This window comes from Copadichromis virginalis, linkage group LG18, assembly GCF_057382275.1.
Source record: "Copadichromis virginalis isolate Kocher_CV1m ecotype Utaka linkage group LG18, C_Virginalis_male_GT1.1, whole genome shotgun sequence".
In the NCBI taxonomy this organism is placed as follows: Eukaryota; Metazoa; Chordata; class Actinopteri; order Cichliformes; family Cichlidae; genus Copadichromis; species Copadichromis virginalis.
This window is the reverse complement of record NC_140635.1, coordinates 26,197,403-26,222,447: the sequence shown is the minus strand read 5'-3', so window position 1 is coordinate 26,222,447 and position 25,045 is coordinate 26,197,403. Positions and strand designations below refer to the sequence as shown.

Genomic DNA, 25,045 nt, shown 5'->3' with positions numbered 1-25,045 from the left:
CGAGGAAAGCTGTGAGGACAAGGTTAAAGGGCTGATAATTGACCTTATACTGTACATCTGTTCCTTGTAGAATTCCCCGTGGATCTTTTCACAGTCCCGAACACTCCAAGAAATCATTTCCTCTCATTTTTCATGGTCAGTTGTTACATTTGTGCAGTTTCACAAGAGTTACATAAGTGCAGATTGCAAAATTGGGTTTGTTTTGCACCATCATAATCATGCAAAGCTAAATATTCCTTTATGTTTGATTCTTTGTATGGACTGTGCAATACCACAAAGCAAGTGTAGTTTCTTGTTATTTGTTGTATTTCAACACTGTCTGCTCCAAGTCTGTGTCTGCAAGGGTGAGAAAATACACCCGTGAAGATCATAACCTATTTAGTGGTGGTGGTGGTGGGGAGGAGGGGGGGGGGGGGGGTTGCTTTGGGGCGCCACAAGACCAATAAATCCGCCCCTGTCTTTTTCAATTTAGTAATTTCTCCCGTAATTTCCACGTCGCGAGTGCGTGTTTCAGTCCTCGTTCGCAGCCCACCTCCTCTTTCACAGCCAGAGAGAAAGCTGAGGGAACCAACCAGCCAAGGCGTACGTCACTCACAGATTTCTCCTCCTTTAGCGCCTTAAAGTCCGATATTTATCTTCTAAACGTTAGACTGATTGTTTTTGTTGTTGTTGTTGTTGTTTTTTTGCACCATTGTCATCAACAGATCTCATCATCATCATGAGGAAGATCACCGGCAAACACTTGTTGTGCTTCTTCCTGCTTGCCTTGCCGATGTCCTGGGCAGAGGACACCAAGAAGGATGTGCGGAAAAGGGAGAATGTGACAGGTAAGGATCGATGAGCACAAACCTGATTTGATGTAGTTTTTATTTATTTATGATTATTATTATTAAAAAGAGTCGTGAAGCTGGAGCCTCACCGACAATACCGCTGCTTACAGTGCTGGATAGATAATGACACAGAGTGATGAGGGACTGTGGGTCTGTGTGTCTGAGGACTGAGCACTTAGTATAAACAGATGCGTTATTCTAAGCAGACTAAAAAAATCATTAAAACCCCCCAATAATTAAATAAATAATTACATAACTAAATCCATCTGAGAGGAGGGATCTCCTTTACGACCCGAAAATAGTAAAACTTAACGAACTCCCAGTCCAGGAAGCACACACGCTAAAGCTTTGATAACAGCAGGATTTATTTCAGCATTGTTAATGCATAGCATTGGTTTACAATCGTTATGGGGGGAGGGGGGGTATATGTCACATATTTGTCACATTTTGTAAATTTATCATTGTGTTTTCAAATTTAAAAAAGCAACCAAATTAAAATGAAGATGGAATGATCTGAGATGAATTCTGAGCTTTGGGCATTAAATGACAAACAATGTCCACCAGGTTTGTCTAAGTCTGGCTTCTGTCTGTAGAGACAAGCTCACCTGTAATATAGTCAAAAAATAGTTTTTTTTCACCATTTTCAATATAACTTGAGAATATAAACAATAATTGTATTTTGCTCTTCAAGAAGCTGCCGTTGCTTTCTTCATTGTAATGCAACAACAAAGTGATCTCAAGTGTTTTAAATGTCTGCGGATTATTATTGGAGAAGCATCCCTGCAGTGGTCCACGTAGTGTAGTAGTAGTATATTATGTTTATTAGGTGAGCTGATCATGTGAAAAAACATTATCCAGTCATGCTGGTGGAGAACTGTTGAAGTTTCACGGGGCGGATTAATAAAACGAACTAAATAAAACCATAACAGTTGTGACACAGTGAGGTCAGAGCCTCAGACACCTCTACACTGTTAGAAAAAACATCTAAAAAAAAACAGTAATATTCCGGCAGCTGGGGCGCCAAAATAATACCGTAAAATATCAGAAAATAACTTACTCATAAAAATACGGTTATTTCCAGTAATGAAAATACAATTTGTTGCCCTAATTTTACATGGGATTTTGCCTTTTTCAAGTGCTTTTAAACATTAAATTAGGCACAATTTAATGTGATTAAACAATGAAATTACCTATAAACAAGGTCAATGAATGCGGCGATATAAATCATAATACTTAAATGTACAGAAATATACAGTTAACAGTTGGTTTAAATAATAATGGATTGCATTCATATAGGGCTCTTTGAGACCCTCAAAGCGCCTTACAGTTCCACTCTGGCTATCACCAGTAGGTGGCAGGTGAGGTGTCTTGCCCAAGGACACAACGACCGAGAGCGTCCGAGCCGGGGCTCGAACCTGCAACCTTCTGATTACAAGGCGAACTGCCAACTCTTGAGCGATCGCCCTAAATGACAACAATGATAATAATTATTTGATTTAAAAAAAGTTTATAAGAATCATTTTATATATTTTTCCATAGCATTACATACATTTGAATTTAACAGTTCAATCTTTCAAATAACGGACAGATATTTGTGAAATCATGATACATTTGTGAAAGTATTTTAACAATATTTAAAAAACAAGAAAATTATGTTTTATTAGATTACAGTGATTTTACATTAATTTACATTTGAAATGTGAAATCACAGTCTATTTATGTGAATTTAATGATATTCTAGAAGAACAATACAAAACTGTAAAATACACAGTAAAATACTTTTATATTAAGATTTTGTTTTACAGTGTACAATGCCTTTAAGAGCCCGTTTGCTCTGGTGATGTGAAAGGAGTAGAACACCCTTCACATTTTTTCTTAGAACAAAACAATTCTGATGCTTTTCAGGGGAAAACCAGATACCAAACACCAGAGACACATTTAAATCATAGCTATTTATTTCTTTTTAAAGACAGTATTTCTTCCCTCTGATGTTCCAGCATGATAAGAGTTTGCAGCTGGAACACTGGAAAATGGGCTGAATATTTACACATATAAAATGATGATTAATGGTTCCAATAATCATTTGCAACAGTAGATGGTTTAACGCTAACCCTTTTCCTTGAGAAACAGCTCTGGAGTGTCAGTGTATGCTGGTAGCATGTAATGAGTTCAACCACAGTGTTTGTGTGCATTGTGCACTGTGGTCTCATAGTCTAGGGGTTAACGCATTTCCCTATTTTGATTCTGCAGAATCAAAATAGGGAAATGCCTTAACATGCATATGCTAAAATGGATATGCATCACCTCGCATGCGAGATGATGCATATGGTAAATGGCCTGTATCTATATAGCGCTTTTACTAGTCCCTAAGGACCCCAAAGCGCTTTACATATCCAGTCATCCACCCATTCACACACTGGTGATGGCAAGCTACATTGTAGCCACAGCCACCCTGGGGCGCACTGACAGAGGCGAGGCTGCCAGACACTGGCGCCACCGGGCCCTCTGACCACCACCAGTAGGCAACGGGTGAGGTGTCTTGCCCAAGGACACAACGACCAAGACTGTCCAAGCCGGGGCTCGAACCGGCAACCTTCTGATTACAAGGTGAACTCCCAACTCTTGAGCCACGATCGCCCCATCATATGCAGCCTTTTCAGCTTGTCTACTCCTTGTGTTCTCAAGCCCAGATGAATGACTATGTGAGGAAGGTCTGGTGTGAAGTCTCTGCCAAATCAAGTGTTAAAAAATTGTATTTCCATTTGGAGCAGCTGAAAGTTTCCTGTTTGCATGTACTGTTAATAGAAAAATGCATATTTAGGGCCCCTAACCTCAAAATGATTGTGATACAATTGAAAGTATTTACAGCTTGATTTAGAATTCTTGCTTTTAAACAGCAATATGACAGATGCTACACCAACACAGCATCACCTTTTGACATACAGTCTAAACCACAGTTACAAATGTGATCACTCAGTGTGTGGATATCTTATAATCAAGTGGGGAAAACACTTGGCTTTAGCAGCCAATTGCTCTATTAACATTTAAAAGAGGCTGGAAAAGTGAGCTAAATATGATTGAGCTACACGGAAAACCAACCATCTGATTTTCATGAGAAAGCAGGAGTGAGGGAAACATTTCAAATGTAAGCACAGAGAGGACATGGGAGATGAGAGTTCATCATATTTTCCTGCAGAAGATTGATGGGGGACAAGACAATTTCAGATAGCGTAGTAAAATAAAGATAAGATCAGGGTGCACACGAGAACCTCGGGAACAGCAGGAGGCACAAGAAAGGGCGTTTTCCACAAATGTGGCTGATATAGTCTAAACATCTGGTCAAAAAAAGAAAATCGCCCCAAGGTGTCGCGCTGCACCTTTTCTTACCATCCAGCACAACACCTTGGGGCGATTTTTATTTTTGAGCAGATGTTTAGACTATATCTGTGTTGTGCTGGATGGTAAGAAAAGGTGCTGCAGCTATCAGTCACGGGGCAGAAGGAAAGAAGTCATAGCCAAAAGAGAGGCTTTTTGATTTGTTGAACTTCTGCAGCATCCAGTATGGGAGGGTGAGTGTGTTGCTGGTGCCAGTATGTGAGGTGAGTGGTTTGAAAACGTTGTTTCGATTATGATCAAAAGAATGTCCAGGCTGGCCGAGAGTCAAATAATTCTGATTTCCAGTGGAACGTTGGCTACCTTCTCTGCCATTTCTGTCTGTGAAAAAAACCCCCAAAACAAAACATCTCAGTGTCTTGGAGTCTTGGATGCGTATCACATACCAACACGCTTTAAAGCAAACATCTCTTTGTCAGTGCGCCCCAGGGCAGCTGTGGCTATAATGTAGCTTGCCATTGCCAGTGTGTGAATGTGTGTGTGAATGACTGAATGTAGTGTAAAGCGCTTTGGGATCCTTAGGGACTGAGTAAAGCGCTATACAAATGCAGGCCATTTTATGTCCATTTGTAGGCTTGGCATGGCAAAATAATTTGGAGGAAGAAAAGAAACCTGCTGTGCTGTTTTGACTGGACTTCTTACAAGTATAAAGCAAAATAAATGATTTAGCTCTAAATGTGTAAAAATTTTCTCTTGCTTCACAGCCAAGAAGAAAAAATCAGTCACGATTGACAGAAACTCCCCTGCTGAGGAAAAGGAGTTGTAGATGTTCAGCTGATCGGTCATAAATCTTTCCTCCTACTAGACTATAGATGATCCAGAAAGAAAAGACGATGGCGATCTCAAAGACAACAAATGAGCAGACTTTGAGAAAACCTTTTTAGTATTTACTTAATGATGCATATAAAAAAACATTAGCAAAAATAACCTTTTTTTTCCTTGCATCCATGCAAGCACAGACTATAATACAATTGAATAAAACGTATTATTGTTTTTAAAGCCCTCCACAAATATGATGCCCACATTTTCTAGTCAGTAAAGCTGGGTTTTCTTTGGCTTGTTTTGAGGAAAAATATGCATATTGTATAAATTTCCTGCTCTGGACCCCAGTTACTGTAAAACAAGCCCGTGCTCCAAGTTCTCCGACTTTGCCAGCTGTCAGCTTTAACCCCTCCTGTGTGGCTTCAACTCTGCTCTCGCTGTTGGTTAACCATGGCTGGTGCCCAGACACTCCCTCCAACAGGAGATCCTGGTTTCCTTATTTCATAATCTAAGGGCCGATTCTTGTAGTATTTAGTATTAGAGTCTTAAAATATTTACTATTGTACATATTTACAATTTTTAATCATGTATTGTGCACAAGGGGCTGCATTGTTGAAACACTGAATTGATCTTTTGACTCTGCTTTTATTTCCATTCCCAGTTTGGAGCCAAGCGAAGAATAGGCGGCTGTTTGCAAGGCAAAAGATTTCTCCACCACGCCAAAGTGTCACTCCCGTAGGTTTTTACTGTCGACTCTATTTGTCATAAACTCACTGATTTAGTAGTAACACTAAAATTGCTCCTTTTAAAAGTATTCAGAGGTAGTTGCTGACATGTTTCAGTGACACGCCCTTAGTCTTTGTAAAGATGTTCCTGAAAATGCCTTTTTTGGTTTGTTAGGCAATTTTTTTTAATGTGAGGCGAATTTATAATCCTGTTTATTGGATTTGAAAATTTGCTGCTTGCTTTCCATTGGCAGGAAAACGCCAGACAGCAGTGAACACATGTGACATGCAGCAAAATGTGGTGACAGCAACACAACCCAGTTTTCCACAAGGATCAAATTTCCCACCAATGAAAACGTAGCACATCACAATAATTTAACAGTGATGATAGAAATTCAGTGTGACCTTAATCCTGCCCTCAGTGTCGTGAACTCACTTGTTGTAGTTTTTTATATTGCTAAGACATATTTCTTGAAACCATTTTGTTAAAACAATACAAACAAATCAATCTTCAAGCTATCTCTTGAAAACTCCATGCAGAAAACCTCCAGTGAAACCGAACAATTATCTATGCAAAGTTTGAAATGTGCTCAGATCAGTGTTTTCACATCAGCCTAACAATCAAGGAGCTCTTTAACTTTTAGCTGTTTTAGCTCTTGAGACTGTGTTTTAGCATGAAAGTTAGCTCACGGGTGAGATAGAGACTGACACCAACAATTGATGGCAACAATAAAGGCAGAGGAGGAAGTGTCTGTGTAAGAGGATGATGAGAGAAAGATCAGGAAACTCAGATGAAATTTACCAGCTGTTTAAATACGTTTGTGTTCGTGGAGTTCCAAACCAGATGAAAAAGAAACGGAGAACCAAATGACTTGCATGTGTCACATTTACGTTCATTAACAAAAAAGTTTTGATTCATTCATAATAAATTCCTGTGTTGAGCTTATCCCGGCTGTCAACGAGTCACTTGAAGTTTAAGTCCTGCTTTCATCGTCTGTTTTGAAATTTTTGTAGATTAATTAGACAACCACAAAAAAGTGGACATTGTTTTTTGGAGCTACCCGTTAGGAATACCACGCTGTTGATGTAGCGTAACGAGGGCTCAGAAGTCTTATTTCTACTTGGTTGAAATGAACTGGAAAAGAATGTGTGGTTTTTATGGACGGATAAAACTGGGTTTTACGGGTGGGGTGAGAGGCTGGAGAAAAGGGTGGACAGTTAAACAGCTTTGCTCTGGCAATTGTGGAAAGTGCATCAACCTACGTTAGTTGTTTTTTTTTTACAACTGCTTTTTGTCTTATAAGACTCGGATTGAGTCACATGACTTTCACAGTTTTTTGTGCCACATAATTATAAATCAGGTATCTAAACGACCCAGTATTAAGAAAACTGTAGAAAGAGGACACTTATGAATGAATTACAGCATGAGAAATAATTTGTAGAGGATGGCACAGTGGTCATCTGCAGTGACTGACTGAGGGTGAAGGGATGGAGACAGGGCAAATGACCCACTGTGGACAAGAGCCAGAGATTAATAATAACAAATCATTAAATGCAGACTGGTGTATAAACACATAGTGAGTGAAACAAGGTGAATCAAGAAGAAGCGCACAGTGCATCATGGAGCCTGCAGCAGTCTAGACCTTTTGTAGCATAACTAAGTGAGGATTTAGGGTGACCTGATCCAGCCGTAACTATAAGCTTTATCAAAAAGGAAAGCGCTTACTCTAATCTTCAAAGTAGAGACAGTGTCTGTCTCCACAAACTGGGAGCTGGTTCATAGAAGAGGAGTCTTGAAGATGAAGGCTCACCCTCCCTTACTTTTAAATATCCTAGGAACCATCAGTAAAGCAACAGTAAACATACTGTCAGCACGGCAAACCGTGTGGGCATTATTAAAGGACCCAAGATGCAGGCACTACTGATGTGTGGGCTTTTATTGAGGAGGATGACATACAACAAAAGGCGAGGGTGGCGAGAACAGAACTGACAAAGGCTAAACTGGGAAAACTAAGAATATAACAAACCTGAAACCTAGAGACAAAAACAGACCCGCAGGGAGACACAGACAAACCAGCAACAGGCAGGAGAACACACAGGGCTTAAATACTCACAGGAGTAATCATGGGATGGGACACAGGAGGGGAACACACCTGGGAGAAATCAGGGCTGACGAGACACAGACGTCAGGCTGAGAACACTCACATGAGACACCGACCTTCAGAATAAAACAGGAAACTCACAGACACAGAGAACCGGACAAGACACTGAACTTAACAGACAGATTCACGAGCAGACACTGTGACACCATGGACAGACAGAGGGAACACAGAGAAGTGGGAGCAGGCAGGCAGGCACAGAACAGAAACCTAACAAATGGCAAACTTTAACAAAAGACATAATCAGAATAAACAAGAACATAGAATATTATAAGGAAACACAAAACACTGAGTCGTCAGACTCAGAACCATGAGCTAGACCCAGCAGTCTTAGCTAATTATAGGCCAATCTCCAACCTTCCTTTCATATCAAAAATCCTTGAAAGAGTAGTTGTCAAACAGATCATCTGCATCTTTGAAGAGTTTCAGTCAGGTTTCAGAGCTCATCACAGCACAGAAACAGCTTTAGTGACGGTTACAAATGATCTTCTTATGGCCTCTGACAGTGGACTCATCTCTGTGCTTGTCCTGCTAGACCTCAGTGCAGCGTTCGATACTGTTGACCATAATATCCTATTAGAGCGATTAGAACATGCTGTAGGTATTACAGGTACTGCACCGCAGTGGTTTGTATCATATCTATCTAATAGACTCCAATTTGTTCATGTACGGTAAATGGAGAGTCCTCTTCACACACTGAGGTTAATTATGGAGTTCCACAGGGTTCAGTGCTGGGACCAATTCTGTTTGCACTATACATGCTTCCCTTAGGCAGCATCATTAGAAGACATAGCATACATTTTCACTGCTATGCAGATGACACCCAGCTCTATCTGTCCATGAAGCCAGATAACACACACCAATCAGTTAAACTGCAGGAATGTCTTAAAGACATAAAGACCTGGATGGCCGCTAACTTTCTGCTTCTGAATTCAGATAAAACTGAGGTTATTGTACTCGGCCCTGAAAATCTTAGAAATATGGTATCTAAGCAGATTCTTACTCTGGATGGCATTACCTTGGCCTCCAGTAACGCTGTGAGGAACCTTGGAGTCATTTTTGACCAGGACATGTCCTTCAATGCACATATTAAACAAATATGTAAGACTGCTTTCTTCCATTTGTGCAACATCTCTAAGGTTAGAAATATCCAGTCTCAGAGTGACGCTGAAAAACTAGTTCATGCATTTATTACTTCCAGCCTGGACGACTGTAATTCATTATTATCAGGATGTCCTAAAAACTCGCTGAAAAGCCTTCAGCTAATCCAAAATGCTGCAGCAAGAGTGCTGACAGGGACTAGAAAGAGAGAGCAGATTTCTCCTGTTTTGGCTTCCCTTCATTGGCTTCCTGTTAAATCCAGAATTGAATTCAAAATCCTGCTCCTCACATACAAGGTCTTAAATAATCAGGCCCCATCTTATCATAAGGACCTTGTAGTACCATATCACCCTATTAGAGCACTTCGCTCTCGCTCTGCAGGCCTACTTGTTGTTCCTAGAGTATTTAACAGTAGAATGGGAGGCAGAGCCTTCAGTTTTCAGGCCCCTCTTCTGTGGAACTAGCTTCCAGTTTGGATTCAGGAGACAGACACTATCTCTACTTTTAAGATTAGGCTTAAAACTTTCCTTTTTGCTAAAGCATATAGTTAGGGCTGGACCAGGTGACCCTGAATCCTCCCTTAGTTATGCTGCAAGAGACGTAGGCTGCAGGGGGATTCCCATGATGCATTGAGTTTTTCCTTTCCAGTCACCTTTCTCTTTTTTTTTTTTTTTTTTCTGGAAGTGACATCAGAAACAGCAGCATGTGACATCACGTGATGGCGGAGCTTCAGTTCATCCTTTATCCAGTCACCTTTCTCACTCACTATGTGTTAACAGACCTCTCTGCATTGAATTATATCTGTCATTAATCTCTGTCTCTCTTCCACAGCATGTCTTTTATCCTGACTTCCTTCTCTCACCCCAACCGGTCGCAGCAGATGGCCGCCCCTCCCTGAGCCTGGTTCTGCCGGAGGTTTCTTCCTGTTAAAAGGGAGTTTTTCCTTCCCACTGTCGCCAAAGTGCTTTCTCATAGGGGGTCATATGATTGTTGGGTTTTTCTCTGTATCTATGAAGCGCCTTGAGGTGACTTTTGTTGTGATTTGGCGCTATATAAATAAAATTGAATTGAATTGACACATACAGTACTATGAGGTCTTTAGGATAAGATGAGGTCTGATTATTTAAGACCTTGTATGTGAGAAGATCACAGAAGAAAAGCAACTATGCAAGAAATACGCTCGATCTTTCTAGTCCATGGGTGTCAAACTTAAGGGCCTAAATTCAGGAAAGAATAAATGTGTAATTAAATGTTATCATATTGTTAGAAAGGTGAATTTCCATCTTAAGTGGTCTGGCCCACTTTAGATCAAGTGCACTGTATGTGTTGTCCTATGATGTAGGATGAATTTGACTCCCTCTTATAGTCCCTGTCAGAACTCTCGCAACAAAACGTGTTTCAGTGAGTGAGATTTTTCTTAAAAGAGTAAACAGGACTTGTGCCTAAATTTAAAAAATAACAACAAAACAAACTGTTGAAGCTTTTGCCAAAAGGCTGATTTAAAAAAAATCGTTTAGTAATAACAGTGAAGTTAATGGCTGTAAAACCGAAACAACACTAAAACGCTTTGTAGAGCTGCCATGAGTCGGGGGGTCAAATAGTTCACATGTATTTAAATGACTTTTCCACTTCTTCCACTGACTCGTGCTTTTTCCACATATTCTGTCTCTGTTGGAATTGCTTTAGAAGCACAAGTCGAACCTCGTAACTCCGGCGCGTCGCTGCGGACGCTTGATGGAAAGCTGCTCCCCTCACCTGCTGTGCTGCGACCCCTGCGCCTCCTGCCGCTGTCGACTCTTCAACACCATCTGTCACTGCTGGAGGATGAACCCCCTCTGCTTAAAGAGGACCTAGATGCAGCACGCACATGCATGCACATGCACGCAAACACATCACAACGCCTGAACATATATTGTGGTTGACAAAAGAGCACGGAAAGATTCACATGTGCTCTGTGGGTTTGTCTGCACAAATGCGGTTAAGCGATTAAACTTCAAAATAAAATCGAAGCATTTTGAAAAATGCTTCTGATATTATGTGAGGCATTTGTTTGTATTTGTTTGTATTTATTCAAGAGTTCTTCTGTCTTCAGCGGAAAAAAAATACTCACAGAAATCTTTGCACAGTGTTAAAATATCTTAAAACATTATATGTATGCATAAAAAGAGATGGGTGACGTGCTTTTTCATGTATGTAGACAATCTGATATTAACTGTGTGTTGCATTATGGGTATTTCCCACATTTTTGCTGCTTTTGAATATCTTGCTGCTGGGGATACCTGCAAGTAAATTTACTTTGGAACATAAATGTGTTGTTGCTTTTAGACTTAATGAGGACCAAATGGCATTTACTTATGTACCCCACGCCTTGAAAATCAGATATATATGTTTGGACTTGCCTGCCTCTTGTGGATTAAGGAGTTTATATTTTTGCTATTGAATAAACACGCTGTAAGCCTACATTCTCCTTGCATTGCTCCATGTGGAACCTATTAAGATGCTAAAAAACATTTTTAATGATTTGCTACTTTAATGTTGATTTTAGAGTAAATGCGGTACACAGGATTAAAAACAAGAGAGCAAAGAATACGTTACTGCAGGCCAGACAGAGGGAACACAGAGACGTGGGAGCAGGCAGGCACAGAACAGAAACCTAACAAATGGCAAACCTTAACAAAAGACAATCAGAATAAACAAGAACATAGAATATTAGGAAAAACAAAACACTGAGTCGTCAGACTCAGGACCATGACACATGCAGTACTATGAGGTGTTTAGGATAAGATGAGGTCTGATTATTTAAGACCTTGTATGTGAGAAGATTTACCATTAAAGTCACAGAAGAAAAGCAACTATGCAAGAAATACGCTCGATCTTTCTAGTCCATGGGTGTCAAACTTAACCCTGGAGAACCTATAGGGTTAAATTTGACCCCATGGGTTCTCCAGGGTTAAGGGCCTAAATTCAGGAAAAAATGAATGTGTAATTAAATGTTATCATATTGTTAGAAAGGTGAATTTCCATCTTAAGTGGTCTGGCCCACTTTAGATCAAGTGCACTGTATGTGTTGTCCTATGATGTAGGATGAATTTGACTCCCTCTTATAGTCCCTGTCAGAACTCTCGCAACAAAACGTGTTTCAGTGAGTGAGATTTTTCTTAAAAGAGTAAACAGGACTTGTGCCTAAATTTAAAAAATAACAACAAAACAAACTGTTGAAGCTTTTGCCAAAAGGCTGATTTAAAAAAAATCGTTTAGTAATAACAGTGAAGTTAATGGCTGTAAAACCGAAACAACACTAAAACGCTTTGTAGAGCTGCCATGAGTCGGGGGGTCAAATAGTTCACATGTATTTAAAAGACTTTTCCACTTCTTCCACTGACTCGTGCTTTTTCCACATATTCTGTCTCTGTTGGAATTGCTTTAGAAGCACAAGTCGAACCTCGTAACTCCGGCGCGTCGCTGCGGACGCTTGATGGAAAGCTGCTCCCCTCACCTGCTGTGCTGCGACCCCTGCGCCTCCTGCCGCTGTCGACTCTTCAACACCATCTGTCACTGCTGGAGGATGAACCCCCTCTGCTTAAAGAGGACCTAGATGCAGCACGCACATGCATGCACATGCACGCAAACACATCACAACGCCTGAACATATATTGTGGTTGACAAAAGAGCACGGAAAGATTCACATGTGCTCTGTGGGTTTGTCTGCACAAATGCGGTTAAGAGATTAAACTTCAAAATAAAATCGAAGCATTTTGAAAAATGCTTCTGATATTATGTGAGGCATTTGTTTGTATTTGTTTGTATTTATTCAAGAGTTCTTCTGTCTTCAGCGGCAAAAAGTATGAAAAAAAAATACTCACAGAGATCTTTGCACAGTGTTAAAATATCTTAAAACATTATATGTATGCATAAAAAGAGATGGGTGACGTGCTTTTTCATGTATGTAAACAATCTGATATTAACTGTGTGTTGCATTATGGGTATTTCCCACATTTTTGCTGCTTTTGAATATCTTGCTGCTGGGGATACCTGCAAGTAAATTTACTTTGGAACATAAATGTGTTGTTGCTTTTAGACTTAATGAGGACCAAATGGCATTTACTTATGTACCCCACGCCTTGAAAATCAGATATATATGTTTGGACTTGCCTGCCTCTTGTGGATTAAGGAGTTTATATTTTTGCTATTGAATAAACACGCTGTAAGCCTACATTCTCCTTGCATTGCTCCATGTGGAACCTATTAAGATGCTAAAAATCATTTTTAATGATTTGCTACTTTAATGTTGATTTTAGAGTAAATGCGGTACACAGGATTAAAAACAAGAGAGTAAAGAATACGTTACTGCAGGCCGACCTGTCTCTCGTAGTTAAACAGTGACTTAACCAGCATTTTGAGGTTTTCCAGGACAATTATGTGAATAGCAGAAAGATAATAAATATTAGACCTTCTTTTGGAGGCTCAGCTCAGTATCCCGAGGAGATGCACAGAGACTTCTGTGTAAATTCCAAAGGAAAGTGGTTATAAATCCTATCCAGGAAATGTGTGGACCACATAATATATTATCTTGTCTGGGACACTGTCTGCTTCTGCTTTGAAAAATGGCAAATGGGCAAACTGAACGCCATTTGTCAGTAGTAGTTATGTTATGAATGATTATCCCTTTCATGGAGATCCTTATATGTCCATTATGTCCATGAGCATGAAGGAGTTTAAGACAGGAAAGAGCCAGTGTTACAGAAAAAGGCCTTACAGTTAGCCCTAACCCTAACAACAGAAGACAGAAGAAGATCTTTTATAGCTCCAAAAGTTCCCACATAGCAAGCAGGTCTGGCCCGGATCCAGTATCAAGCCGGCACTGCTGGCTGACTTCTGGCATGATAAATGGCAAAATGGTAAATGACCTGTATTTGTATAGCGCTTTATTTAGTCCCTAAGGATCCCAAAGCGCTTTACACTACATTCAGTCATTCACCCATTCACACACACATTCACACACTGGATGACATACAAATAAGACGTATGTCATCCAGATATGGGCCAGGCCTGGCACAGATGCCACTGTTTATGTGATGGCACGCCGTATCTGGCTCGATTGTGGTTTGGTTTATGTGGCCCAGGCTCATAGAAAACAGGTCTGGCCGGGATCCGGCATCAAGCTGGCACTTCTGACTGACTGGTGTCATGGCAGAGTGTATGTCAACCAGATGTGGGCCAGGTCTGGCAATGATGGCAGTATTTATGTTCCTATTTTCCTATTTTAGTTAGAAGGCCAAATGCCATGTTGCAATACTATACTGCTATGGTAGCCAACGTTTCAAATGCAGGTTTGACAGGTTTGCGAGTGTTCACTTTATCCAAAACCTAGTGAGGGTTTACTCACCTTTACCAGTGGGTGGCTGTAGCTCAGGAGGTAGAGCAGGTCACCTACTAATCAGCAGGTTAGTGGTTTGATCCCTGGCTTCTCCAGTCTGCGTGTCAAGAGTGTGAATGTAGTTAGGAAACACTCAGTTTAGAGAAAGTGGGTGAATGTGGCATGTTGTATAGAAACTTGAGTAATCCGGGAGAGCAGAAAAGCATAATATCAGAATCAGTCCATTCACTGACTTAACAGAATTACGTCATGTTACTTTTGCACTAGTATTTTCTGGCACATGTTAATATTACATGGCTTGATTAAGGTACACATTAGGCTGACATCTGGGGCCAGAACTGAAACTGTTCTGGGCCACCAGTGTGTCTGCAACTGGCCTTGTGCTGGCCCATGTGTGGGTCACCTCTGGCAAACCAGATCTGGGCCACCAAAGAGCCGTCATTCTTTGCGGTATGTGGGCCATGTGTAAGCACTCTGTGTGGGCCAGATCTGGGCCATACCAATTTTGCTATGTGGGCTTCTGGTGAAAAGAAAATTCCAGGTTTTTATTACAAACTGAGATAGACATGGTCAAAAGGATCTGCTGAGTTTTAAACTGAGTATCAGGATGGGAAAGAAACATAATTTAAGATGTGGCAAGGTTGCTGGTGCCAGACAGGCAGGTCTGAGTATTTCAGAAACTATTTCAGAAACTATTTCAGAAACGATCTACTGAGATTATTCTGTATAACCATCTCTAGTTTACATAGAAGAAAAAGGATTAAGGAAGGTTAAAAAAGATTAAAGAAGAAATGGTCAGACGAGAAAAACGGGACTTCTCTGAGTTGACAGGAAGGCAAAAGCAATAAGCTTCGTTGAATCAATGTATGCAAAAGAGCGTCTTCTACAGCAGCAGAAGACCACATCAGGAGAAATACTTAGCCTGATGAATCTCGATTTTCTGCTGCAACATTCAGATAGCAGAGTCAGAATCTGGCATAAACAACATGAAAGGACAGCTCCACCCTCTCTTGAATCAGTTGTTCAGGCTGCTAGTGGTGGAGGATATATTGTTGATGCATGTTGAATCCGTGATCATCGCTTACACCCATCTTCTGATGATGGCTTCCAATAATATAACGCACCATCTCACAAAGCTGAGATCATCTCAAACTGACAATGGGCTCATTCACTAATAAGTGTTTACACATAAAATCACTGTTAGAGTCATGAAATGTGCACAAAGGTCAATTCTGTTGGATATGTTAGTGAATGAAACACATTTAAAATCCACAGGCTCATGCTCACTGCCTGCCGTCTGCATAATATCTGCATGCTACACACCAACATTTCTCTGTGTGTAAAAAGCAGTGAGTTTTTACAGCTTACAGAAGCCAAAGATTTCAGGAAATCCTGTTTGAGCTCTTTAAAACATTTTTATATGATTTCACAATCACGTTACATTTGCTGCCATCAGCAAAAATGATCTATGAAAACAATGCAGATGTTATCACTAGTAGTCATTAGTCTAGTGTGTATTTTGAACTATTTAGAACAGAAGAGCAGTGAAGCGGACTTTTTAATCCGTGCTTGTTTAGCTTTTTGTTTTGTTTTTTACTTTTTTCACCCGTGCTGTGTGAACAGAGCAAAACAAACAAACAAAAGAAAAACATCAGGGTCTTTATTTCATTTCATTTTTGAAATTCCTGCTACACAGTGGTTCAAACAGAGTGGGTGAATACACACGAGTCAGAATGAATGTGCTAAAAGCAGGAGCTGAGACAGCAAACACTTTTAGCCATGGAATTTCTTGCTGTCAAAGAGGAAGGAAAAATAACAGCATGAACGTTAGTCAGAGAGGGAATTATGCAGAAGCTGATATATATAAAGAAAAGCTAAAATCACGCTGTGACTGCGGCAGTTCTACTCAATAACTCATTTGGCATTATGGCAACATGCGAGGAGCTCAGCTTTAACGTGGATCACGGCTATCTGGAGGGTTTGGTTCGAGGAATGAAAGCTGGGATTCTGTGTCAGACTGATTATCATAATCTGGCCCAGTGTGACACACTAGAGGGTAAGCCTTTTGTATCACCCATGTAATGTGTCATAATATGCAAATGTGCAATACCTGCAGTCTAAAAAATATTATGCACATGTGAGGGGGTGTTGGAAGCTATCTATCTATCTATCTATCTATCTATCTATCTATCTATCTATCTATCTATCTATCTATCTATCTATCTATCGGTGATCAGTACCTTGTTTAACCTTTTCCTGCCTCTTTGGAAATGGCAAACTAACAAGCAGTGGAGTATAAAACATTTGATTTGCCATGTCCTCTGCTCAGATATGAAGCTACACCTTCAGAGCACAGACTACGGTAAACTGCTGTCCTCGTCTGAGGGCGATTTGACTGTGTCGCTGCTGGACAGCAAGCTGAGGGAGAATCTGGTGACTGAATTCAGCTGCCTGCGCTCTAATGCCCTGCCACCCCTGTCTACCTTCCTTGACTATATAAGGTGCGCCTAGTCACTGCATGTGCTTTATTTATAGCTTGTGTCACAGGATAAGCAGACGCACTTGAACAGCATCCTGCAGGTTGGCTGCTGCTGAGATTTTCAGCTAAAGAGGACAGTGTTTACGCAGACAGTGGAGACCTTGTGGCAAACGTGGCGAGGTCATCTTTATGTGATGAAAACCTTCCTTCTGCAACACTCTTTGTGGTTTATAAAAATGGGATGAGCAGGAAACATTTTACAGGGTAAAAGGGATATTCAATTCATGTGGTCTCTGTGTTGCCATAGTTACAGCTACATGATCGACAATGTGGTGATGCTGATCACGGGGGCCCTGAAGAACAAAGATGTGTCAGAGCTGCTCCCACGGTGTCACCCACTGGGAGCGTTTGACCAAATGGCAGCCGTGGGTATTGCCCGCACTCCAGCTGAACTGTACTCAGCCATCCTGGTGGACACACCACTAGGTAATCTCTGTTTTTTGTTTTTTAAAATTTCTAATGGCGGCAAAGATGTATATTATTAATATTTAATTATCTTTTAGCTCTAATACACTTGTGAAAGACCATCATTGACTTAAATATCAATGAGTCACTAAAAACACTTTAGTTTAAACACGTTGCACTGATGCATGCAAAAAGAAAACAGGTCCTGCTCACTCATCCTGCTTCATTAACCACAGCTTACTGGAAGTGGTTTGCACACACAAGCTATTAATTTAGTCATTAGAGCATTATGAACCTTTCTGAGTACAGATACAATATTAAATGCCTCACATGACCTCATCAGACTGGATCTTTTTATCAGTTTATTACAGTGATATAACGTTTATTTCTAATGCATAGCATTATGTGGAGCTCTGTCAACACTGAAATGTGTTATATTGTTATTACTCAAAGTATTAAAGTGCTATTCCAAAAACCAAATAACACCAAAAGGAAACAATAATGTTGTTATATTAGTTGTAGTAGAAGTATTAGGAGTAGTGGTGGGAGTGACAGTAGTTTCATATAATCTTAATGCAACAAAAGCAGTGATGAATATGTGTTTTGGATTCAACTTGTTCAGGCTGTGCCCACTTCATAGTTCGATGACTCCCCAAATTAGAATTGGTTTTAACTTTTTTGTGTCCTTTTAGAGGTTCTCAAAGTGAGAAATCAAGATTTTTACTTATAAAAATGTAAAACTAAAAAGTCATTTCTTTCTTTAGGTGTTTTAGAAAATACAACTGTGGCATCTTTTTGGTAAATTTTTGTAGCCTAACGTTTTAGGTGTCAAATGTCAAAGCCAGATTAGCACTAGTCATTAAAAGGCAATGCACGTTTCTGTTTTCTTTTATTTTTTCCTCCTTGGCTGTTAAATCCTCCTAATGTGTTCATAATACCTTCCAAGCAAGTTTGTGGACTGTTAGTTAGCAACAAGCCTAATAAGCTACTTCTTCTTATTTTAGACTTCTCTGGCTCTCTGTTCCCTCAGCACAGCTAAAAATTAGTCAGTGCTAAAAATTTCAGAGTCATAGTTTACCAAAGCTAAGCATGAAGTAATGGGTGTGAGCAGGGATATAGTAAACACAGTTGTGACCATATGTTATTATTCTTCATGTCAGGAGTGGGCTTCCATTTTTAAGGTCTACTTTATAAAAATATTTACAACATACTGAGGGTTACTGTGTTGTTTTATTCTCACCACAGGTCAGTTTTTCCAGGATGCCGTATCTGAGTGCAGCCTGGATGAGATGGAGGCTGAGATCCTGAGAAACAAACTGTATAAGGTGAGCAGAGCATAGCATAAGATGGCATGACTAACCTATCTCAGCTTTGACACCTGTGTTATAGTATTTGTGGACATGCTATAAATATGCAATAAATTCTTTACTGTAGTTTATACTACTGTGATAAACATGCTTAACAGCTGCACTTAAGTTTTACTGCCGTGTCTGAACGCGATCTGTTTTTCATGAAACTTGTGCTGATCTCGGTGCCTTTTGTTCTACCGCACAGGCATATTTGCAGTCTTTCCACTCTTTCTGCAAGAGCGTGGGTGGTGCCACAAAGGACGTAATGTGCCCTGTCCTGGAGGTACTCTGGCTTTCTATGATGCATGAGTTTGTTTAACTGAAGTCTTACAAACTACTTGAGATTTGTTTTGCTGTAAATGCCGTGCGCTTTTATGCGTGCTGCAGTTTGAAGCGGACCGGCGGGCCTTCATCATCACCGTGAACTCCTTTGGGACGGATCTCAGCAGTGCAGACAGGAGTGCGCTGTATCCATCCTGTGGCAAACTTTACCCTGGAGGACTGAAACTCCTGGCCCAGGCAGAGGACCATGAGCAGGTCAAGGCTGTGGCTGACTGCTATCCAGTGAGTTTGACCTCATGTCCTTTAAGATGCTGCACGGTTGTTATTGCACATTGAGTCAGACATGTGGTCAGTGTAAACTCAAATTTCCCTGCAGGACTATAAAATGGTTTTTGATGACCCTGAGCCTGGATCAGATTTTAAGACTCTTGAGGACCGATTCTTCGAACAAGAGGTAATAACAGCTTTGTTTTGAACTGTCACGGATTTCTTTCCCACTTTTCAACCTTTTATATAACATTTGAACCAAGCTGACCATTCAGACTTTCAAATATGAAAATCTGACATACAGTCACCAGCCACTTTATTAGGTACACCCCACCTAGTTGGAGCTCCTTTTGTCTTCAGAGCTACTTGAATTTTTAGTAGCACAGATTCAGATTCACAGATGTGCTCTCCTAGAAGATGCTCTTCTGCACACCTTGGTTGTAACTTGGTTATTAGACTGTTGCATTCCTAGTTTAAAGCAGCCTGGCCATTGTCCCATGACTTCTAGCTTCTATGAGAACTGCAGCTCACTGGATATTTTCATGTTTTAGGCCTCTGTAAAATCACGTTAATCACCTGCTGAAAGTATATATATTTGTAAGAAAGTACAGGTGATTAATTTAAATTTAGTATTAGTATGTACTTTTCTTGTTAGGCTGCCCTGACTGTAGATTCTTGCAGCTTACACATCTATCATTTTTCCAGGTGAAGCTGAACATACTTTCTTTCCTGCAGCAGTTCCACTTTGGAGTATTTTACTCTTACATCAAACTTAAGGAGCAGGAGAGTCGGAACATTGTGTGGATTGCCGAATGTGTCACACAAAGACAGAAGTCAAAGATACACAACTACATACCCATCTTCCAAAAGACCAGTTAACTAAGAAACAAGGATGTTTTACTACGTTTTAGTACGGATTAGTAAATGTGGTGGACCAAAGTGAGTCTTCAGCATCTTCACTGTTTGCACTACAAACCACAGCCTTGGTGTTACACTGTTATAGCACATCTGTTCCTCATGTGTATTGAGTTTCAAGACCTGATCGCTTACGCCTCAAATTGTTTGAAAGAAATTACTCTTTTTAATTCCAGACTTTGTGTTAATAATTGTCCTGGTCACAAAACAAAGTCTGAAAGGAATGATATTCAATAAAAAGCTGGTTTCAGCCGCTCCCTCCTCACAATGCACTGACACAAATCTTTAAAAAAAATGTTTTTATTACTTGCTACAGTGAATGTGTTTACATTCACATTAATGGGATAATCAACGCACGTCTAAACAGGACAAAAGCGTCACAGGAGGTACAAGAATGTGTGACTACACAGTGGAGTACAACATAAAAGTACGAAGGCAATATGGCACAAACAGTGGTATAAAGAGTAAAGCTGTCCGTTATAGCAGCTCACAGAGGTCAGAAACTGGCCATTTTTGCTCTTCATTAGCTTGTCCTTCCTTTACACTTTCACTAAAACAGAAACACACACACACACACACACACACACAAAACAAGTTAAAACTACATGCAAAATATACATTTTGCATGTCTGAATTAAAAAAACTTGCCACAAATACACATTAATACAAGAATAATCATGCATGTCTTATTCAGTGGCCTAACTCACTGCAGTGAACGGGGACCTCCATGGGTATGTAGTTCTGCTGGCAGAGGTGAGCGAAAGCAAATGCTAATCTGCAGGGTGCTCTCGATGAGCTGAGTTTACACACAGACATGAACTGACTGGGATCCACCTGACAACACAAACGCAGGTTTGTGAAAAAATCACATGTGATCAACCAAAAAGAGAAAAAAAAGGAAAAAAGATGGAGATGGGGAAAACAGAAAGGTTTTCATATTTATCTGTTTAAACTTCCCTCCACGACGAGCTTTCCAAACATAAATGGGATATTAATAAAAATGTTCTGGTGAAGAAACCACCAGGACATGCCTGCTGTGTGGGTTTTTTTGTTACTCACCACCCTGAAACAAGAGCTGAGGGGAGAATCGGGAGAAGAGAACAAAGCGTCACAGCTCGCTGGACTGACGGCTGCTGTCGCAGAAGGTTTGATGCATGTAGGTTTCATCTAAAGTCACAAACAAGCGGGCAAAGCTAAGGAGAACCTCGAGGCTGACAAAAACTCTGCAAACATTTGTAGACACAAGATTTCACAATTTCATTGAAACTCGATTTCAGGAAATATTGGGATGTTGTCTGAAATACAAATTAAAGCAGAACGCAGTGATTTGAAAATGATTTAACCACCGAGAACCAAAACCACAAATCAAATGTTGATGCTGTTCATTCTGTATTTGATCCCAGCAAAACGTTCCCCCCAAAATATTTATGCGGGAGTATGTTTCCCATTATCGTGTATCATTTTTAATACTTTCCAAATGTTTGGTAGATGAAATTAATGGCTCTCGCTTGGAACGCAAACTGTTTTCATAATTCCTGTTTGCATACAAAAGTTCAAAGTAAACTTGATTGTCATCTCTGCTATATACAGTTCAGTATATAGAGACAGGAGACGACGAGGCTCGAGTTCCATACAGTGCAAAAGAACAACAATAAATCCGGGACCGTGTCATGCGAATGACAATAAAGCTCCTTGAATCCTTGAAATATAGGAAGAGTAAGAATAAGAAGAATAAATATATATACACTTTGAGACTGAGGTAAGGGAGTAAATATACACTTTGAGGTAAAACTTACAATTGAGATTTAAAGTGACTTTGAAGTCATTGTAAGACGTAAACCCTCTTTCAGTTCTGAAGGTTCGATTCCAAGCAGGTCCTACAATACAATCAGGTGAATACAACCTCAAATGAGCAACAATAAATGACTTATTACTAGGGCTGGACCATATGATACCGTTCACGTAATACCGGTATAATGTTGGGCAGCAAAATTAAATATCGCGATAGAATACGGGTAAAACGCGCATGCGCAGTGCCTTTGTTTTCATAGACACATGGCGGAAAAAGCGTGGCGGCGACGGAGAATGAGAAAGGCGAAAGCGGATCGTTGAATGAAACGGATGAACCAGAACTGGTTTGTATAAATGCTGCAACTTCAGTGGTGTGGAACTGGTTTAGCTTTCGTCCGTCAGATACACAACAAAGCACTATTTTTGGTAGAGCATGCTAGCAGGCCGTCGTTATTACCGTGTTTTTTGGAAATACTGCACACTTAAAATCAATCCTTTGATTTTTCTGAAAATCGACAGTGCCCCTTATAATCCTGTGTGCCTTATGTATGAATTCTGGTTGTGTTTACTGAGCTCGAAACGATGTTATGTGGTACACGGCGCTCAAAAAATCTGTCAAATGTTTTAGTACGACTTTGCTAAGCTACGAAGCCGCACAGCTTGATGGATTGTCGGATTATTACGGCTATCGTAGGCAGGAGCCTCGCGGAGTGATACGTACTGTGCTTCAACATAATATTACCGTGTTGTGTGTGTATAACCTCTTTTTAAGTTTTGTGGATATTATACATGGTTATGCTGAGGACATGTCGGACAATTTCCACTGGAAACGCCTTTTGGTTAAACTGTCAGCAAGGAATTTGCATTTACACTGTTAAATTTTTATATAACTTTAATGCAGATAAAAAACAGCTGCTTGTTTAAGTGAAAATACATTGATGTTTTTTTTGCACTAATAAAGTTGTGGAGTCGTAAAGTATTTTGTCTAGTGTCAATTATATCGTCAGTTATATCTTATCGTACATTTTCAAATGTATATCGTGATAAATATTTTGGTCATATTGCCCTGCTCTACTTATTACAGCATGTCATTATTTATTCAACGCAAATAATCTAACATGCAAAAACGCTGCGCATAAAGTCTAACGACACCCTCACTGCTTCCAAAGGAATTAAGAGACTAATTAGCAGATCAAATGCATGAGATTAACTGATCATTAGTGAGTGTGAGCATCTCTATGAAAGCAGATTTTTGGCAGTTTGCTGCTCTGGAGAATTCAGCTGTGTGTTACCACAAAGTGCTCAGAGAAACTGCTAAAAACCCAAGAGCTACATCTCAGACTCCTGGCACGTAAGATCTTAACGTTCGAGACAGTACATTTATAAAATGATTGAATAAGTGTGGCTTATTTGGAAGGACTGCCAGGAGAAAGCCTCTTCCCTCAAAAAACTGTCACGATCTGTGGGAGGCAGGTCACGTTTTCTAGACGATCCAAATGCAGACGCTTGGACTAATCCTAACAAAAGCGAGCCGTTTATTAAGGCTGATCAAAACTTTGCAAAAATACAAAATAAAAGGGAAAAAGTGGACAAAGACTTTCACTAACAGAAAACTAAATGGGGAAAAACTGGTAACAAGGAACATGAGCAAGACACATGGAAGAAGAACGGGCGTTCCGGCACAGGACAGCGGGACAATATGTACACAAGAGGGTGGTGAGAGGAAGTGAAGGCACGGGAAAGGCAGCAGAAACAAATTAGACAAAAAAATCGGAATTGAGCATTAAGACCTGCAGTGTGAACGTAGCCCAAGTCACTGAGTCGACCATGAACTCCTCCGTATACCAAAGTTTTCTACTCAAATATGAGATCATCGGTCTGACAGCTAAAGTTTGGCATCAACTGGGTCATGGAACAGCTGATGGAACGACTGAAAAACATATCATTTGACGTGCTGCCATGGCGCACTCAAAGTCCAGATCTCAATCTGACAGAAATGATGTGGCGGGCCCTTCAGAGAGCCGTGCATAAGCAAACGCCCAATGAGCTGAAGCAATGTTGTAAAGACAACAGGGCCAAAATTCCTCCGCAGTGAAGTGAGAGTTGTTGTTCATCTGAAGTCACATTTAATAATTTTAAGACTTGCTGAGGACCAAATCATTTTTATGTAAAACCTTAGAGCTGAAAGAGGATTTTATTTATTTATTTTTATATCTTTCATCACTAACAGGGTGATGACATCAACAGATGACCGAGGAACACATTCCACTTCATGCAATTCCAAACTTATGCTATAATGGATGCTGGAGTTGAAGTGTGTACCACTAACAAGCCTTTCTTTGTCCCTTTCTATTTGCCCCCTGCCAAAAAATTGATTTTTATCAGTCATACAAGCAAACAGCTTTCCACTGATCTTAGTACATAAATGGACCCAAGCCCAGAATATTGCTATGCCCAGTGAAGTTTCTGCATCTTGTTTCTGTCTGCTTTTTCTTTCAATGTCAGAGCTTTAACATGTGCTACGGAGTGGTTTATATTTTTTAATGAATTCACTTGAGGGCCTGAAGACCATAACCGTTCATGATTATTTTAATCCTGAGAACATTCCTCGATTATTCAGTCTTTACCCAGTCCTTTTTCACTTTAAAACCTTTTTGTTGTATTTTCGATCAAATGTAGAGTTTAAGTAGAGTTTAAATGATTTACAAATCCTTGAAATCTAGGCTTTATTTCATATTGCACATCTTTTTGAGAACTGGACCATGTGTTGATTAATCTCACTGATCCTACCTGCCAGGTGTAGAGAAAATCCTCCAAGTTTTTAGCCTGAGATCCGTCAAACATAGGAAAATCATTTCCTGCGTCGTTATCGTTGGTCCCAAACAGACCGGTGGAGACACCTGTGCAGGCGAGAACGGTGTATATGTGTGAGAATATGAAGACAGATATTTATAACGGGCCATGCTGAATCTTTCCCACCATGTAACCATCCATCCAGAGTGAAGCTGCACAATTCAAGCGACAGGTCACATGACACAAACATCCCACGCTGACTGGACACCTGCACCACGTTTGATGCTTTCCTGACTGTCACTCCATCATCAGTGAGAAACGTGTGGCTGACGGCGCCGCTGCAGTCGGTCCTCACCT

At 40.3% G+C, this 25,045-nt stretch overlaps 3 protein-coding genes across 4 annotated transcripts in view; 2 read left to right on the top strand and 1 right to left on the bottom strand.

Moving 5' to 3' along the window:
- Nucleotides 1-527: 527 nt before the first annotated feature.
- Nucleotides 528-11,430, top strand: asip2b (agouti signaling protein, nonagouti homolog (mouse) 2b). Of its 2 annotated transcripts, none has more exons than XM_085439572.1 (4): nucleotides 528-582; nucleotides 705-827; nucleotides 5,647-5,720; nucleotides 10,657-11,430. In XM_085439572.1, exons 2-4 carry the CDS (start codon nucleotides 719-721, stop codon nucleotides 10,822-10,824), a joined length of 351 nt encoding a protein of 116 aa, XP_085295698.1. In that variant the 5' UTR covers nucleotides 528-582; nucleotides 705-718; the 3' UTR covers nucleotides 10,825-11,430. The 2 variants fall into 2 exon arrangements, with proteins under 2 accessions (XP_085295698.1, XP_085295699.1); XM_085439573.1 differs by lacking the exon at nucleotides 10,657-11,430 and adding an exon at nucleotides 9,802-10,649.
- A 4,685-nt stretch (nucleotides 11,431-16,115) lies between these two features.
- On the top strand, nucleotides 16,116-20,666 carry LOC146688033 (V-type proton ATPase subunit d 1-like). Its single transcript, XM_085438027.1, has 8 exons — nucleotides 16,116-16,403; nucleotides 16,677-16,848; nucleotides 17,134-17,312; nucleotides 18,537-18,616; nucleotides 18,846-18,923; nucleotides 19,028-19,204; nucleotides 19,299-19,376; nucleotides 19,895-20,666. The coding sequence occupies exons 1-8, from the start codon at nucleotides 16,274-16,276 to the stop codon at nucleotides 20,066-20,068; spliced, it is 1,068 nt and encodes a 355-aa protein (XP_085294153.1). The 5' UTR covers nucleotides 16,116-16,273; the 3' UTR covers nucleotides 20,069-20,666.
- A 106-nt stretch (nucleotides 20,667-20,772) lies between these two features.
- apoltp (apolipoprotein lipid transfer particle homolog) overlaps nucleotides 20,773-25,045 on the bottom strand; it is a 43,849-nt gene continuing 39,576 nt past the window's right edge. The window contains exons 70-73 of the mRNA XM_085440412.1: nucleotides 24,875-25,043; nucleotides 24,686-24,795; nucleotides 21,164-21,271; nucleotides 20,773-20,938 (exon numbers count right to left, since the gene is read on the bottom strand). Of these exons, the coding sequence (XP_085296538.1) occupies nucleotides 20,795-20,938; nucleotides 21,164-21,271; nucleotides 24,686-24,795; nucleotides 24,875-25,043 (531 nt within the window). The 3' untranslated portion in view covers nucleotides 20,773-20,794. The remainder of the gene's footprint in view (nucleotides 20,939-21,163; nucleotides 21,272-24,685; nucleotides 24,796-24,874; nucleotides 25,044-25,045) is intronic.

Excerpts from the sequence above, each read along its gene's own strand:
- LOC146688033 (XM_085438027.1), top strand. The coding sequence starts at position 16,274 with ATGGCAACATGCGAGGAGCTCAGCTTTAACGTGGATCACGGCTATCTG. Across the intron at positions 16,849-17,133 it reads ACCTTCCTTGACTATATAAG|TTACAGCTACATGATCGACA; the intron begins GTGCGCCTAGTC and ends GTGTTGCCATAG. Across the intron at positions 18,924-19,027 it reads TAATGTGCCCTGTCCTGGAG|TTTGAAGCGGACCGGCGGGC; the intron begins GTACTCTGGCTT and ends TGCGTGCTGCAG.
- asip2b (XM_085439572.1), top strand. The coding sequence starts at position 719 with ATGAGGAAGATCACCGGCAAACACTTGTTGTGCTTCTTCCTGCTTGCC. Across the intron at positions 828-5,646 it reads GAAAAGGGAGAATGTGACAG|TTTGGAGCCAAGCGAAGAAT; the intron begins GTAAGGATCGAT and ends TTCCATTCCCAG. Across the intron at positions 5,721-10,656 it reads CACGCCAAAGTGTCACTCCC|AAGCACAAGTCGAACCTCGT; the intron begins GTAGGTTTTTAC and ends GAATTGCTTTAG.